The 16,920-nt window shown below is 45.5% G+C and overlaps 1 protein-coding gene across 2 annotated transcripts; it reads right to left on the reverse strand.

Moving 5' to 3' along the window:
- Positions 1 to 5,239: 5,239 nt before the first annotated feature.
- Positions 5,240 to 9,941, reverse strand: gltpd2b (glycolipid transfer protein domain containing 2b). 2 transcript variants are annotated; one of them, XM_084473866.1, is made up of 4 exons: positions 9,563 to 9,941; positions 7,246 to 7,295; positions 6,802 to 6,980; positions 5,240 to 6,385 (listed from the first exon to the last, which is right to left on the reverse strand). In XM_084473866.1, exons 1-4 carry the CDS (start codon positions 9,663 to 9,665, stop codon positions 5,782 to 5,784), a joined length of 936 nt encoding a protein of 311 aa, XP_084329992.1. In that variant the 5' UTR covers positions 9,666 to 9,941; the 3' UTR covers positions 5,240 to 5,781. The 2 variants fall into 2 exon arrangements, with proteins under 2 accessions (XP_084329992.1, XP_084329991.1); XM_084473865.1 differs by having other exon boundaries at positions 7,237 to 7,295; positions 9,563 to 9,940.
- Between the last annotated feature and the right edge of the window lie 6,979 nt (positions 9,942 to 16,920).

A 16,920-nucleotide genomic window follows, 5' to 3' on the forward strand; every position in this document is an offset into this window, starting at 1 on the left:
ACCCCAGCTATAAAGGGGGTCCTGTCATTTCTGTCTGTGAGCTTTGGGACCATTTTTTTTTTTCTTTCTGTAAATCTGTTTGAGGTGACATATTTATACTGCATGACAAATGTAGGGGATACAGAGGTCGGGAAGGGAAACAAGTGTGCGTGTGTGTGCGTGCGTGTGTGTGTGTGTGTGTGTTACTTTTCTGAGCGTCCACAAAACAAGGACGAGCACTATCACCACCACCACCACCACCACCACCCTGCTACTTTGGCTCCCTTCTCCGTCACCTCCCTATAGAGTATCCCTCTATATACGAGTGCACACACAACAATACGGCGTGTCTATTTATATGATATCATAATCTTCTATCGGTACGTCAGTTTTTTGTTTGCACTCAAGGAACGAAAAAACAAAACCAACCCAAAAAAAATATCACTACAAAATGACCCAACAAAAAACCGGCGCGACGAGATATCGTCTAAACGGTCGGATGCAGAGACGAAGCGATTTTTGCATGTGTGTATCGTCATTTGGGTTCTCTTGAAGGCACAACCGAATCGCCCCCCTCCCCCACCCCCGCCCAATGCCACCGCCTCCCTGCTGAGCGTGCACTGACCGCTGCCCACCAGGAGCCCCCCAACCCCCCCCCCCACTGCCTTATCGCAGTGTATCTGGAGAAAACACACCAACCACCACACCGACCGACCGACCGACTCGCAGCCACACAGCCATTGCACACTTGAATAATGAATAAGCACTTCCGACAGCCAGAGCTAGATCTCCAAACCTTTAAAAACAAATCTGTGTGTGTGTGTGTGTGTGTGTGTGTGCGTGAGTGTGCGTGTGCGTGTGTGTGTGTGTGTGTGTTTGGGCACATGTATTTGCGCATTAATCTGTGTGTCGCCATGCTTTCTTTCCGTCCCCGGAGACCCATTTCACATTGTAGGCCGGGATGTTGCATGCGATGTGCAATATTCAAATATTCAACCAAGATTTACCGTGACTGATTGTACATCATCACAGTCAAGGTGTAGAAGTAAGGTATTTTTTGTTATGTGTTTAATTTTTGGCTTGAGACTAGCTTTATAAAATAGGTGAGACATGTGGTTTAGTTTGCTGGTAATCACTGCAACACCAACCCATTATAAATGAATCAAAGTCATAGGGGCATGACATTCACACCACCAGAGATTTTTAAATAACTCTTAACTTTCTTCGTGTTTGTAACCGAACAACGAACCGGAACCGCTTGAATCACTTCAGCGATGCCTCCTAAAACTTGTATTCATTTAGTGCCTAAAGCCAGAAAGCCATGCTTGCTAGTTCATAAGTTATCTTTAAGAGACACTACCGTATCTGAACCGCTCAGTTCCTTCTCTGACCGCAGGTTCACATCACAATAGCTGTATTTTATTTATAGAACAAAGAGCTTACATCTCGGATACTGAGGGTTAATTTGTGTTATGATATATAGTGCTAGGTTTGGTTTGTTTTTCCAAGTATTGCATCGTTTCACATCTGTACATATCAGAAATGGATGGCATGTGTTTTTTTTATTGATTTGCACTGCAAAAGTTTTCTTTTCGTTGTGAGGAAGCGTTGCAAAATAATCATTGTACAGTTGTGTGAAGGAGGGACAGCAAGGTGTGTTTGTTTGCTTGACGTTTGTCATATCTTCCAGAGTCATTGTCCAGCACAACATATTTATGGATAAGCATTACCCTCACACTAGTGTTTAAATTTGTAGGGCAGTGTTTCAAAGTGTTGTATAGATAGCTAGCTAGCTTAATCAAAATTTTACCAAAATCGAAACTTACAGAAGAATCATCATCTTTGGGTTGATTAAATTAAATTTGGTTGGTTGGCCTGGCTGTCGCTATACTGCTCCGTCACTCAAGAGTTGTGACCAATATCGACGACGTGATCATTGTCCAGGCATTGCATGACGAGCACAGAGCATCTGTCGACCTTGGTTGGGGACGCTTAGCGTTCTGGGCTAATGTCGGACCAGGCGCTTTAGCTTGGGCATGGCTGTGACCTTGTGCCGGTGCTGCCGTGATCCGACCATGTCACGGTAACTGGCCGTAGGAACACACACATCTGTTCACTCTTGGCTCGGTTTCCATTTGTCAGACTTAATAGGTGTTTTTTCATTATGCTCTGGTCTGAATGGCAACCCAATGATAAGGAGTTCATTAGTTGGAGGAGAGCACAGCAACCGGAAACAACTAAACGGTTGGGTTTGTCTAAAAACCGTCCATGACGTTCATTTGATGTGTAAAATGTTTAGTTTTTTTTCTCTTGGTAGAGTTACAAACCGTCCACCCCCTTTCATTTGGCTTTCCTACAACATTTACCTAATTTCGCAGTAATCTCTTAATCTGGTCAGCTAATCCAGAACAGGCACACTGAGGTCCTTTATCCCTGTCTTTGCCGCTTCTCCTTGTTTCAAGGCCCCATGTTCCAGCCCTGTCCTTCGTCCACTATGTTTTAAATTTGATTAAAGTTGCTATATATAATTTACTACAGATTAACAGTTTTCAGTGAGCCATTTAAAGTATCCCAAATCAAACCAAATTGTATTTATTTAATTGGACATTCTCCTTTTAATCATGAAAAGATTGTCCAAAACCACCCATTGCCATCGACCAAAGACACTTGTGACATGACCATACAATATCCAGTTACTGTTGATCAATTAAAAATCCTTTTATGCATTGATACATTAAAAACAGATCCGACCCAAGGTCTCCGGGTGCATGGCTAGGTTACAGTTGGATGCTAGTGATTCCGTTACCACCAGGCCTCCTCTAATGTAATGTAACGCACAAAAGGAACAGGTTTCACTAAAAGACAACAGTGCCTCCTGGTGGACAGATTGCATTGTTCCCAGTGTCACAGAATGTTATCTCCTGGTATCTCCGTTTATCCGTATTTATTTTCGACGATATTTTGGAGATGTCCTCAAAAAGCAATATATTTATTTCTTGTGTGGCTGTATAATGTATTTATTAAAAAGGCTGTTACAAATTTAGCATAACTTGAAACATAAAACGCAAGAAAGAGAAAGGCAAGAGCTCTTAATATTGCATTGACATATAAATCATGTTTGCCAATGCGCATTTCAAGATTACATTTCAGAAAATATCGTTTTATTTAAAAATATATATTTTTATTGCTATTTTGTTGTAAAGAGATGGGAATGTATAAGATTGGTCTGTATTATTACATGGGGGTAGGTTATTACCTATTCTGAATGTTTAATTCAACAAAGTAAAGAGTTAATACCTGCTATTTGAAAGTCGAAGAGTATTTTGTAAATCCACCCCCCCCTCCCCCTCATCATTTCAATTCTCAATCTCACTTTGTATAATTTGCAAACTTTACATAAGCTTTGACAATTTGCAGTGAAAGGTCAGTGCATACTCCTACGGGTAGACACGGCACCAGTGTTTCTCTGGTTGTATCGGGCCAGAAGAATACATTTAACCCTTCTGGTTTCTCGGAAACAACAAAATGTTTACATTTCTAAACACAGTACAAAACTATGAAAATCATTTTAACTACAGCACATACAGTAACCACTATAAAGGTGCAGATAATTACAGAGTTGTTTTTAAACTAATAAACCCCTAAATTGTTCCCCAACCCGCCTTCGCCCCTTCTTAAGAACTGAAACCATACCTTCATTTGCCCCTTTGGATGTGGTGCAAAGATCTTAAGTGAGCAACAAAGATTACATTTAAAGGGATTGGTTTGGCTGATTTGACCCAAGCCTCCAGTAATTATACTCTCTTTGTGTCTTTATTTTGCTGTTACTGTATGTATATTTTTGCTTATGTTTACTGAAAAAAAGATAGAGAAAACAATAAATGTCATTTAAGGGAACTCCACAACAAGTGTGTTTATTTACCTGTGACCCTTTTCTTAAGATTTTGAAATTTAGTGTGTGCAAGAATGTGTCCAAATTAGGGAGCATCTTTGATCGACAGCAAGCTTTTAGATTTCTGCCAAATATGTACACATTCTGATCCATTTATTTAAAATGCCTATTTTGACTTCTGGGAGGATGTCACGTGCAGTGGGGATGCTGCGTAGTAAACTGATGATGTCACCCACCCACCTACACATTATCATCTGACACAGATCAGAGCTGGCAGGGTTAGAGTCCAATCTATCTCTTGATTGCAGCTTATCTCGGACAACACAAACGAAAATCTAATATACGGAGTAGTCTGAATAACTGTAAGGTTTGAACGTGGTTTCCTCCATGTAAGTCACTTTCAATATAGCCATCTAATGGCTCGCTGACTGGATTAAGGCCTAAAAGTAGGCCTCCTCCTGCCTTCCTTCCTTCACCTCACTCTTCTGTACTCCATGGCTGTGGCCTCTGGCACTGTCCCTGACCCCATTGCTCTGTCTCAAGCTCTATCCATAGCTCTGTCCCTGACCATTGCTCTGTCTCTAGCTCTGTCTCTAGCTCTATCCCTAGCTCTGTCTCTAGCTCTATCTCTAGCTCTGCCTCTAGCTCTATCCCTAGCTCTGTCTCTAGCTCTATCCCTAGCTCTGTCTCTAGCTCTATCCCTAGCTCTGTCCCTGACCCCATTGCTCTGTCCCTGCCCAGCACTCTGTATCTAGCTCTATCTCTAGCTCTATCCCTGACCACAGTGCTCTGTCTCTATCTCTATATCTAGCTCTGTCCCTGCCCAGCAGCCTTCCGAGTGCCTTGGAAAGCTGAGGCAGGGAAGGAGTCCTGGAGGAGAGAAGATAATCTATCATTAGAGGTATTTGTGGGTTGAAAATAGTCTGAAAGCACCGGTAGCGGACGGCAGCGGAACACGCCATGCTTGCCCGGTTGAACTTGACGCACGCCTTCTGTGGCCCGCAGTCAACTAACAAGGTTGCCCCCATAGGACTGATCTGCATTGGCAGTTGTCTCATGTCGTTTGTTTTGATGAGAGCAGGTTGATCGTTAAATCTGATTTGATTTTAATATTTATTATGGAAAAATGTTTGTTGACGGAAAATAGTGAAATGTTATCCATTGCGAAGTGGGTCTTGCACAGGAACGTGAGGGATATTAATCGCATGTCATAGATCTGATTATCTCTACAACATTGCGTAAGTAAAGATTGTGTGTTGTCAAAGCTGATTATAACTGCTGAAGGATAAAGGCTATCACGTGAGATGCAGGCTAGCAGTTCAGAGACAATCAATGAGACCAAACTTTACATTTGTGATTGTGATTTGTTTTATCTGACAGATCATTTTTTTATTCAAACATCATAATAATCTTTTCACAATGTAAAATCTATTATAGAAATATTCTTATATGGTAACATTCTTCATTTTCACCCAAAAATAAAATTAAATCAATGTCTTTTATAAAATATATTTCAATAAATCCATATGTTCCTATTTATAGATAATTTAAGGTAGAAATGCTTAGGTATACACCAAGATGGACTTTTTTCAATGATTAATTCATATAAATAAATTATAGTTGTCTTTCAGCAAACTTTTCTTTTAAATATATAAAATATTAAGACAGTGTGTCCACCTCACACAAGGAGGTCAGGTCGAGTGCAGAGGAATGTTACAAATGAAAACGTAAACACGTCTAGAGTATTAGTTGATTGTTCCCGCTACAGTCCTCTAGATTTGGCACCTGGGGTGGTAAACCCTGTATTTGGCAGAAGGTCCTCACAAGAAGTATTCAGCACGCATGGGGGGTCGCCTACCATGGGACGCCGCAGTTAGTCTCTTAACTCTCTGCTGCCTGGCCCCAGGGCACTAGGGCAGGTCCAGCATCCCGTTGTCCTCCAGGATCCACTGAGTCCTGTCGTACACCTGTGCGATGGCGGCCACAATGCGCAGCAGCAGTCTGCTCAGCTCCTCCTGGTTCTGGACGCACACCAGCCGATAGAAGAAGCCCCGCTCCGGCAGGGCGATGAAGGCCAGCTCGGCGGCGCGCCGGACAAACCAGGTGTGGTGGTGCGCCAGCGTGCTCTGGTAGGCCTCGCGGCACAGCTCCGACGGGCTCCGCAGGCGGCCGCTGGTGCCGCTGGCCGGCGTCTCGGCCAGCTTCTCCAGGAAGAGGCGGAGCCAGTCCAGGGCGCGGTGCAGGCGGAGCAGGGTGCGGCACCCCGAGTCGGTGGTCTGCTGGAAGTCCACCAGGCCGTGCAGCAGCTCCACCTGGATCATGGAGCGCACCGAGCGGTAGGCGCCGTGGTCGTCGGCGCCCGACGTACTGGCGAAGCGGGCTGGCAGGTTGTCCGGACGGAGCTCGGCCTCGGGACCCTCCTCTGCCGCCAGGGCCAGCTGGCGGATCAGGGTGGTCTTAGTCTCGATCTCGTTGGATATTAACCCAACCATAGGGCCCAGAGCCTCCATGAACCTACAACACAGAACCAGCCAGGTCAGACACTCTACAACCTCCTTGGACCCATTACAAATGTAACTATTACATATGTTTATCAACTGCTTTCTACTGTTTTCCAGTGTTTGAGGTTTTAATCCAGTATACCACGTGAGAGAAAAACGTTCTCTGGTTTTCTAAGAGTGAACCAATTTCAGAAGCAGAATTGATACTTTATAAATCCCTGTGCAGAAAGGATTTCTCTGCATTGACCCAACCAAGGAGCAGTGGTCTTCCAGCCAGTCACACAGAGTGGCCCGGGGTCCAACTCCCAGCTTTAGTGCCTTGCCTTGGTTATAGGCAGGGCTGGCCCTGGTCTCTGGCCGTGTTCTCTCTAACATGCTTAACACGTCTTAACATGTTTTCATGCTGTGCTTCTGTGTGCGTGTTCCCACCTGACTAGCTCATCCCAGCTGGAGAGGTATGGCTGCAGCATGATGTCCGAGCGCGGGGCCGAGGCATCCTGCAGGTGAGAGAGCAGGGCGGACACCTGGAAGGTCTGGCCCGGACACCCCTCCTGTCGCAGGGGGCCCTCCGCCTCCCCAACCCCACTGCTGTTGGTCAGCTGGTTGAGCTGAGATAGAGGGAAATGAGAGAGAGAGAGAGAGAGAGAGAGAGAGAGAGAGAGAGAGAGAGAGAGAGAGAGAGAGAGAGAGAGAGAGAGAGAGAGAGAGAGAGAGAGAGCATTAGCAAAGTGAGGGGGAGACCGAGAGACACAATAGCAGCAATTTAAAACTGGAGTCAAACCAACATCTTGGAATCAGGAAAGAAACACCAGAAACATCTGCTGTTCAATGAAGCTCATACTCATACTTTGAGAAGTGCCTTACATTTTTTACCTGGTTGTAACTCTTCAAGCAGGAGTCCCAGTGGTAGTCCAGGCCTCCCTCTGTAGGAAACAAGTCAACAAGGGAAGCGGGGGGGTCAGAAGAGATAGCAGGAATCCAATATCCCCTAAATGTTTACAGTGCAGGATGCTACAATCTGTGGACTTGCAAGCACACAGTCTTCCAGCATTGACAATGTACTATTATATATAGATCTATTTTAATAATATTTAAAATGAAAAGTGTATCCAAATAATACAATATTGCAGTTGCTACTTTATGTGTCGAATTATAAAGAGGTAATCTAAATACACCCATATGGTTATAACAATAATAAATCAATTTAGACATAAGATACATGTTTATGTGTTGCATTAACATGTTAACATTAAACAATGCTGTTTACTCATAGCAACCACTCAATAGGAAACAAGTCCTATGAGGACCGAGAGGTCCTATGAGGAGCTCTCAGTAGACCATTGCTATTTCCCAATAATAATATCGCAAACACAACCCTCTCACCTCTTTATCTTTGAGATTGTGTGGACACAGCCACGCAACCACAATGTTATACTGCAGCTGTCAAACAGCAAAGACTCTGGAGCGTGAGAACTACCTCTGACTCATTCTTATTTATTTCCCTGGGTTTGCTGGGGGAAATGAATACTTTAGGATTGGGTACATTAACCAAATGAGCTCTGGGCCCTCAACCGATATGGAAACTGTCTCTATTGTCAAAGAAGTATAGAATGAAACAAGAGTAATGGTTTTTTATAGATTGATTAGATTATATAGAAACACAAACACAAATTGCATCGACAAGTGCAGTAGGCTTGCTTAATTGATGGCATCAGCTATAACCGGTCAAGCTATGTGCCAGATAATCCTGTGTTGTTTTAGGATATCTCGAGAGCATGAAAAGAAGCATACACAAATAACCAGATATTTGAGGAAAGTCCCTGCATTTTAGTCCTGGTCCTTCTAGGCAGCGAGCACAGATCCTTCTCAATTCTGAAGGAGATTACTAGATACAGGTGGACTTTAGCATCATATCTACAATCGATTGGCTACATTTGTTCTCAGTCTTGTTGCTATCAACTGCCTGCTGACATTGCATGCCCTTGTCACTCCCAATCTTGTCACTGCTATCTGTAACCCTGTTAGTATCTAGTTCTGAAAGGTGCTACAGAAATAATTACTGGCCTTAAGACCTGCCTGCAGGTTTGTTCTCATTCTTTGAACTATGTTGGCCGTCTGTTCTGCTGTTCATTGCTGTCACAATTGCTCAATGATTTGATCCATTGGACTACATGAACAGTATGATATGTTGTACCGCGTGGATGCGGTCATATGTTTGGGATTCAATGAGGCAATGATGGAGCAGCTGTTTGTTAAATACCTGTAGCCATTTAGCCATTTAGGTGCTAAACCTGAGTTTCCAGACTAGGGCCTGCCTTCATACCATACCCATGACTCCCACCATCACAGTTTCTGTTGAAGTCCCTCTGAGAGACTGCAATGATCATCAATCCGTTTGACAGTAGCTTCATAAAATATGACTCATAATGTTATCCACGATGGATTCCATCTCTTTCGATTATCAGTGCATTTGAAATAATCTCCTCACTCTTCATGAATGACTAAATGTTGGTTGAACATTTAACTCTGCAAATCACACATCAGTATGCAAAGGTCCTCTCCAACTCTGGTGTGGCTTCCACCTGTCATTGTCTAGATAACACCAGGATTCCTGCTCAATCCCAGCTCAGTTTGCAGACGCACACTGCTCTTTCAGGGCAATTATTTCACCACAATGCTCCTCACACATGACCCAAATGAAATGATAGCATCAGGGTCTAAAATGTGAATTCCAATGCCACTGAATGATACACTGAATGACATTGTCAGTAAAAAAAAAAAAAAACACCTCACAAACAGCACCACAGTGATGCCGGCTATCACGGATCTGTGAGCCGCTCAGCCCACCACGCGCTGAACCACGCTAGTTCCTGGAGCCCGAACATGTGACACATTCCCAACCTACACTCTATACATTCCAGGCAGAGAAGCCTTGAGCAGATGCACAGCGCTGACACACTCAATCACTCACTCACTCGCACACACGGATGTGAACACGGACACACAGAACACACACTGGCAAGGATGCACAAAACAAACGAGACCCCCACACACACACACACACATACACAGGAACACATGCCGGTTACCCCTGTATGGGGGGTTATAAGGGTGGGGAGCTAGGGGCTGTGGGGGGGGGTGGGGGTGGGGGTGGGGGGGGGGTGGTGGTGGTGGTCGGGGGAGTACTCACGTAGCCACAAGCAGCCGAGGAACAGCAGCAGAATGACGATCGCGGCGGCAGCCTTGCTCTTCACACCCATGTCCTCGCTCTCCTCTCCCTGCCGCGGCTGCATTCAGACCCTCTCCGATCCCTTCTCCTTCTCTCTCTCTCTCTCTCTCTCTCTCTCTCTCTCTCTCTCCGTCTCCTTATCTGGCTCTGTTCTGTGTGTGTGTGTGTGTGTGTGTCTCTCTCTCTCTCACACTCTCTCTCCCTCCCTCTCTCTCTCTCTCTCTCTGTGGTTTCACATCAGATTTCCTGGAGTTCCTTGCACTGGCTGTCACACCACAATTACTCCGGATTGGTTCCCAGCTTCAAACCCACCCCACTCTACACCGTCCGTCCGTCCGTCCCCCCCGCCACCCAGACTCCACCACCCCTCCTACACCCCCCCTTTTTCCTCTCACGTCTCTCGCTGTTACTCCTCCCCCGATTCTCAGCGACACACGCACATGCGGTCCTACACGGTCACTCACTACGCTCACGTGCAGACAGACGAAAAAGGAGAAGAAGGGAATAGTTGTTTCCTTCTTATGCTGAATGAAGAAGCCCAGGAGACCGCAAAGCTGGAGACCCGAACCCTCCCCCCGCTGGGTCTGCACTTACAGCTTTTCCTTTTGCTCCTTTTTGGTTGTTGATTGTCGTTGTTACTCATTGATCGATTGTCTTCTATATATAAAAACACACACACACACACACACACACACACACACACACACACACACACACACACACACACTCTTGCTTGTTTGTCCTGGATTTTGCTGAGTTGCTCTACGTGAGGGTTCAGAGATTACCGCCGCTGGCTGATACTGGGAAACACCAGCCCTTGTCCTGAACGCTGGTAACCCCCTTTGCCTGAAACATCTCCAATATATACCAGTTATATGGCCGGCCAGAGTAAACACTTGGTCTTGCTTCTCCTCCCACTCTCACCCTTGGCTTTCCCCCTCCTTCTCCCTCCCCTCTCTCTCTATCTCTCTCTCTCTCTCTCTCTCTCTCTCTCAGGGTTTCTCTTCCCCATACACACACACACACACACACACAGACACACACACACACACACACACACACACACACACACACACACACAGCTCCCGAAATGGACTGCAACGGTCATCCCTCATGTCCCAAATACACATCTGCCCGGAACTGGGACTGAGGAGACAAAGGGGCTTCTGAGTTGAGTTGTGTAGGAACAAGCATGGTCGAGGTCGGGTAGGGGCGCACCGGTCTCCCTGAGAACACCAGCTATTGATCCGTTTGTCCTCTCCAGTAACCATGTTTTATCTGCTGCCTGCAGGGCTGTGTCAGGGCAACACGAATCGGACACTAAACACACACTGGGTCCCACCAGGCTGTCCGAGGAACCAGAGACAACATCAACAAGTCATGGCTGTTAATGAACGATAGAGCCTGTGCTGCTCTTCTCTCCCATGGCGATGGTCGGCGGTCGCTGTAGCACGTCCGCTTCCCCCCCTGTCCCACAGAATCTGCAACTCGGTATCTCTCTGTATCTCTCCTTCCCTCCCTCCTTATCTCTCTCTTTCTCTCCCACCCACAGAATCTGTATCTGTATCACTCTGTCTCTCCCCATCTTCTGTATTCCAGGTTCACTCTGTATATCTCTCCATCTCTCTCTCTCTCTCTCTCTCTCCATCTCTCCATTTCTCTCTCTCTCTCTTTCTCTCTCCTCTCTCTCTCTCTCTCTCTCACTCTCTTTCTCTCTCCTCTCTCTCTCTCTCTCTCTCTCACTGAAAAGCAGATGTGAAACAAGAGAAACCCAGAGGACTCTTGTTGAGTGACGTTGTTGTGAGTGTAATGTTTTTTTTACGATGACACCGTCACAGGTTCGATAAAGACACGGCGGCGCACAGTGGCCTTTGCACCGGCAAAATCCCCATATCCAGGTCTAAAGTCTGCCTCGTTGTTGGCCGAATGAAGGCTGGACTCCATAGGGTAGTCCCTCCCCCCTCCCACCCCTCTCTGTCTGTGTGTGTGTGCATGTGCGTGTGTGTGTGCGTGTGTGTGTGTGTGTGTGTGTGTGTGTGTGTGTATGGGTGTGTGTGATCAGCGCAGAGGAGACCCTGGTTGATTCCTATGTGCTGTTTTGTTTTTTGCTGTCGGAGCCGTTGGGGGAGGGGGCCGCAGACGCTGATCCGAACGGAACAATCCCGAGCACATGTGTGCTCATGAGGCGCGAGTCTCCCCACAATGGTGGTGAGGAGGGGCGAGGCCAGGGGAAAGTGAAAGCAGGGCCATTCATCAGGGGAGGAGAGGGGGAGGAAGGGAGGAGGGGAGGAGAAGCGGAGGCGGGAAGGAGGGGCCTCTGGTCATGGGGTCTTTCCTTTAGCCTTTTTTTCCGCCTTTTTTTATTTCCACACCGCAGACCAAAGGTGACGTCTGTATCGAGTGGGGAGATGGTAGAGAAGGAGCACAGCAAAACCATGTGAGGGACATGTGACCCTGTTTGGAATAAGGGAAACATTTGTCCGCACAATGCTCGCACACACTCAGTAATCTGGAGAATCAGCGGGAGCACCGTGGGACGAAGCAGGGTGATTAAAGTGTTACCATTTCAAACAGTCTGCCCAGGGTTGACCGTTTGTACACAACTGTCCTTCAGATGCTGACTAGCACCGGCTGACTGGCTAGCACTTTGGCTAACACAATTTTGTGTTTTTGTACGTGTGTCCATCCTACAAGTGTTTATCCTACAAGTTCAGTATTTCCAAGCTTGCGCTCAGGGGTCTGGGACAGACATGAACAGCGTTGCTGGTGTCTGTCCAGTGGTCACATGTGCAGTGTTTCAGTGCTTCTTCCTGTGGCGGCCACATTCCTTCCTTCCCAGCTTCCTTCATTAACTGCCAGAAAGATTGTACCAAACTCTCCACTGGGCTCTTTGTTGCTGGGTGCAGAGCAACTGAGGTCAGGTGTTAGGTGTCCGTCTTACATTTACATTTAGGATTTAGGATTTTGCTTATCCAAAGTGACTGACAACCAGTCATTCACACATTCACACACCGACGGCAGAGTCAACCACGCAGGGCGACAGCCAGCTCATCGGGAGCAGTTAGGGTGAGGCGTCTTGCTCAGGGACACCTTGACACTCGAGGAGTGCAGGGATCGAACTAGCAACCTTCCGGTTACCAGTCAACCCTCTCTACCTCCGGAGCTACTGTTGCCACCAGAAGTTTGAGATCTTGACCTCCGGGTGGATTACTCAGGGAGATGGGGTGGCCATGAGCAACCCTTCACCACCAGCTCATATACTTTAGATGGGATAGGGTCTCTTTAATCTCCCTCTGTATTTAGGCGCTGGTGACCTAAAGTGGACGTGGAAGGGGAGTAGCATGGAACCAGCCAGCCAGATCCGTTGAGCCCTCAGCAGGGTGTTTCAAAAGGCAAGGCAGAGAGTCTATTTGCGTTTCTGTATTGTATCGTCCCTTTCAACTCAAGGGTGTGGGCGTATGCACCAAGGAACACAGCCCGTCGTTGTAAGCTACAAGCGGCTATCGCCGGGACACACTTTTGAGGGTTACAAATTGGCAAGGGGTTGGTGATCAGTAATCGATGTGACGTGCTTTCCATACAAACTGATTCCACTGCTTCACCCACCATGATACATGATACATACTCTGTCCTTCTCTGTTCATTTGGGCATAGTTGCACTGGGCGGAGTTCAGAGATCAGAGCCATTCAGGGAAGGGTTGCAGGCAACAAGCAGTCTTGCCTACAGTTGCGTCCACACAGTAGCTCAGGATGTAGAGCGGGTTGGCTGGTAACCGGAAGGTTGAGCGTCGAGGTGTTCCTGAGCAAGACGCCTCACTCCAACTGATTTGGGCAGAGAGGTGTGGCGTCCCCTGTCTGTATAAGCTATAGAAAGGAATCATGATGGTAACCCACCATTACTCCTGAAGAGACTCGCCTTCCTTTCCTTTCCTTTCCTTTCCTGCAGGCAAGATGGCGACTGGGGTCAATGTGAGTTAACACATCTTCTGATGTGATCAGCTGTTTATCTTACATTTGGCAGTCAGTTGCAGCAACTGTTCAAAAGGCGCAACACAGTCTACTGTTTCAGGTGAAACTCGTCCTGAAATGTGTGCAGGACGTGCTGCTCAATGGTGTGACAGTCTCTTAGTGACTCTCAGTCCAAACTCCTCCTGGGGAACCAGGATGCAACCTAGCATTTTGGCTCAGGACTCAGGCATGCTTACTTCTTGTACTTTGACTCTGTTGTTTATTAACATGCTCTATCCCGATGTAAATAAACCACGAATACATCAATAACTAAACCTTGACGGCACTGCCCGTAAGTTTGCCAGGTGTGTCTTCATCAGCTCCAGTTAAAATACTATCATCCGAATAACACTGGGTGCCCAATGTCACTGGTTCCATGGCGCGAGTGAGCACCTGTATCAGTACACCAATCTGTGTACTGATACAGGCCTTTTGTAGAGTTATAGATATTTTGGGTATGCCTCTTCCATCTACATTCGTCGGTACGCCAGAGCAAGGTCAATCTTTGAACATTGCTCTCGAATTGCTCTCTTTGAACATTAGACTTGGCATCATGGTAAATGGACTGCATTTATAAAGCGCTTTTCTAACCAGTGGACACTCAAAGTGCTTCATAATATTGCCTAACATTCACCCATTCATTCACACACCGACGGCTGTGTCAACTATGCAAGGTGACAACCAGCTCCTCAGGAGCAGTTAGGGTTAGCTGCCTTGTTCAGGGACACCTCGACACTCAGCTAGGAGGAGCTGGGGATCAAACTAGCAACCTTCCGGTTACCAGCCAACCTGCTCTACCTCCTGAGCCACATGCTTGAGTATGATCTGTGCTTTCAGTGTGTTTTAGGTGTCTATTCCGTCGTGGAACACAGGTCTAGCCAGTATCTGCGTTAGCCTATGCTCTGTAGAGAGGCTTGCCTTTATTGACTGCCAGTTAAGGTCAGTGCTCCACAGCCACTCCTGTCGAAATAAAGGCAGGTACCCCTCCATTCGTCAACACACATAGGTCAAGTCTGTGTTTGGTCCTCATATTTTTCATTCATTTTGCTTTACCCATAGGAGATCTTTTCTCTCCTTTCTACATTTCCACCATCACTGGGACAGGAGTCACTTTCACATTTGAGACGGTTTTCACAGTCTTTGTGAGTATTCACAAAGAGTGAGGTAGATCTGGTGTCTAACTCCATTAGACGTGTTACTCCCTCCACCTCTCCCTTCTAGGTTTATCCCATATGATTTAACGGTCCGTCTCTTTAAGAGAATGGAGATCAAGACATTACAACTCTTCTCCATTTGAATCACTTGTCTCTTTCATTGAAATGATGTACATTTCTATCTCATCTTCCTCTTTCTTTCTTTACTTTGTGTATAATTTATTATTATTCTGCTTTGATTTGCACATTTTGAATGTGTACTTTGATATTAACACCGTCTACTGTCTTTATCTTTGAACCGGCAATCAGCGAAGTCACGTGTCTCTTTCCCACAACGAAAGCATGGCTGTGATTTGTCATATCGTTTGGTGAAAAACGTTTTCCCCGAGCACTCTCCTGTCATTTGCCTTTCCTTTGTACCTCATTTGCATATTTTGCTGATGATTTCCATTGACAGAGCGATTTAACGAGCGGTCTCTCGTGTCAGATCCTTTTTTGTCAAAATCCGCGTCTGCGGGTTCTCGCTACTCAGCCCGCAGCTGAAACTGTCACGGGGGGCATCTGACAACTCCGCGTCTGACGGCCCCGCCCACACCGAAGACCCCGCCCACTCTGTTCAGTGAGCGAGGAGCCCTGCAGTCTGCACCTCTATGGACTTCATCCTCCTGCTGATCTCTTTGTCTTTCTCTTCGTTGGCCAAGTATTAAAGCTAGTCTCACTACATAGGTTGACGAATCTCGCAGTCCTTTAAAACTGTCCAACTGTCCTATACATCCAGGTGTTGTGACCTAGACCTACTTTGTATCCGCTTTATCACCTCAGGCAAATTAAGTCAAATCTTCCTCATTTTTATGCAACAATAAAGAGCGGGTGATATCCATAATACTCGTATCTAACTATTTTGTGTATTTGTCTCGGCAACAACAGCATGATGACAGACAACTAGATACACTATATATACTATTCTGCGCCAGGTTCAAACGTATTAGTGTAGGTAACAGATATCACTAATAACCTATTTTATTCATTTCATTTTTCATTTATTATTTATTTATTATTCATTTATTTATCCAATTTAGCTCTCTCTCTCTCTCTCTCGCTCTCTCTCTCTCTCATATATATATATATATATATGAGATATATATCTCTCTCTCTCTCTCTCTCATATATATATATATATATATATATATATATATATATATATATATATGAGATATATATATATATATATATATATATATATATATATATATATATATATGAGAGAGAGAGAGAGAGAGAGAGAGAGAGAGAGAGAGAGAGAGAGAGAGAGAGAGAGAGAGCTAAATTGGATAAATAAATGCAACAGTGTAGGCCTAATCCTGAGCTATCCAATTTAGGCTTATTTATCTAAAAATGTGATGTGTCATTGCTTATGTCTTCTATAGGACATGTGGCTGACTAACATGGTCAGTACATCGATATATTTGAAAGGAAAGAGACAAGCGCCGCGTCGCCTGCTCCCTCTTCTCCGATTGGATATTGTCGGTGTCACGTGGCGACAAGGATGCCAGTACGGAACATAAACAAACGAAGCGATTACAAGAATGCGGTCTATGCTGAGGTATGAATAAAGAAATGACACTAAACCACTCCAAGACATACCGTAGAATATAATGTACAACGACATTCTCCCTACTCCACAAATATCTGAAGAAACGATTATTGGAAACACAATAATTGCCTCGTTGATGGTTTCATTCTACAAATCCTTGATAAATGGCACGTAAATAAGCCTTTGAGAATTCAAATATCCAAACACAACTCTTTTAAGAAAACGTTTTTCAGAAGTTTAAATTTAGTTATAAATAAACTCAGCGCTCCTCTGCCAACCGCCAACACATAACCAGCATTCTTGAGTTTCAATTTACCTCCAAGGAGATCATCTCAATTTCACTAACATAGGCTACTATAATTAGAGGTACATCAAACCTTACAAACTCAAATGTCACTAAGGGGCCAACAGGCTACATTACAGGTTAAAGGTACGACTGGTCTATATATGTAAACTGTTTCCGAAAAATGAATGAGATGTTTGAATGGTCGTTGTGGTTCACACACACACACACACACACACACACACACACACACACACACACACACACACACACACACACA

The sequence above is a fragment of the Micromesistius poutassou genome (assembly GCF_964030765.1).
Source record: "Micromesistius poutassou genome assembly, chromosome: 10".
NCBI lineage: Eukaryota > Metazoa > Chordata > Actinopteri > Gadiformes > Gadidae > Micromesistius > Micromesistius poutassou.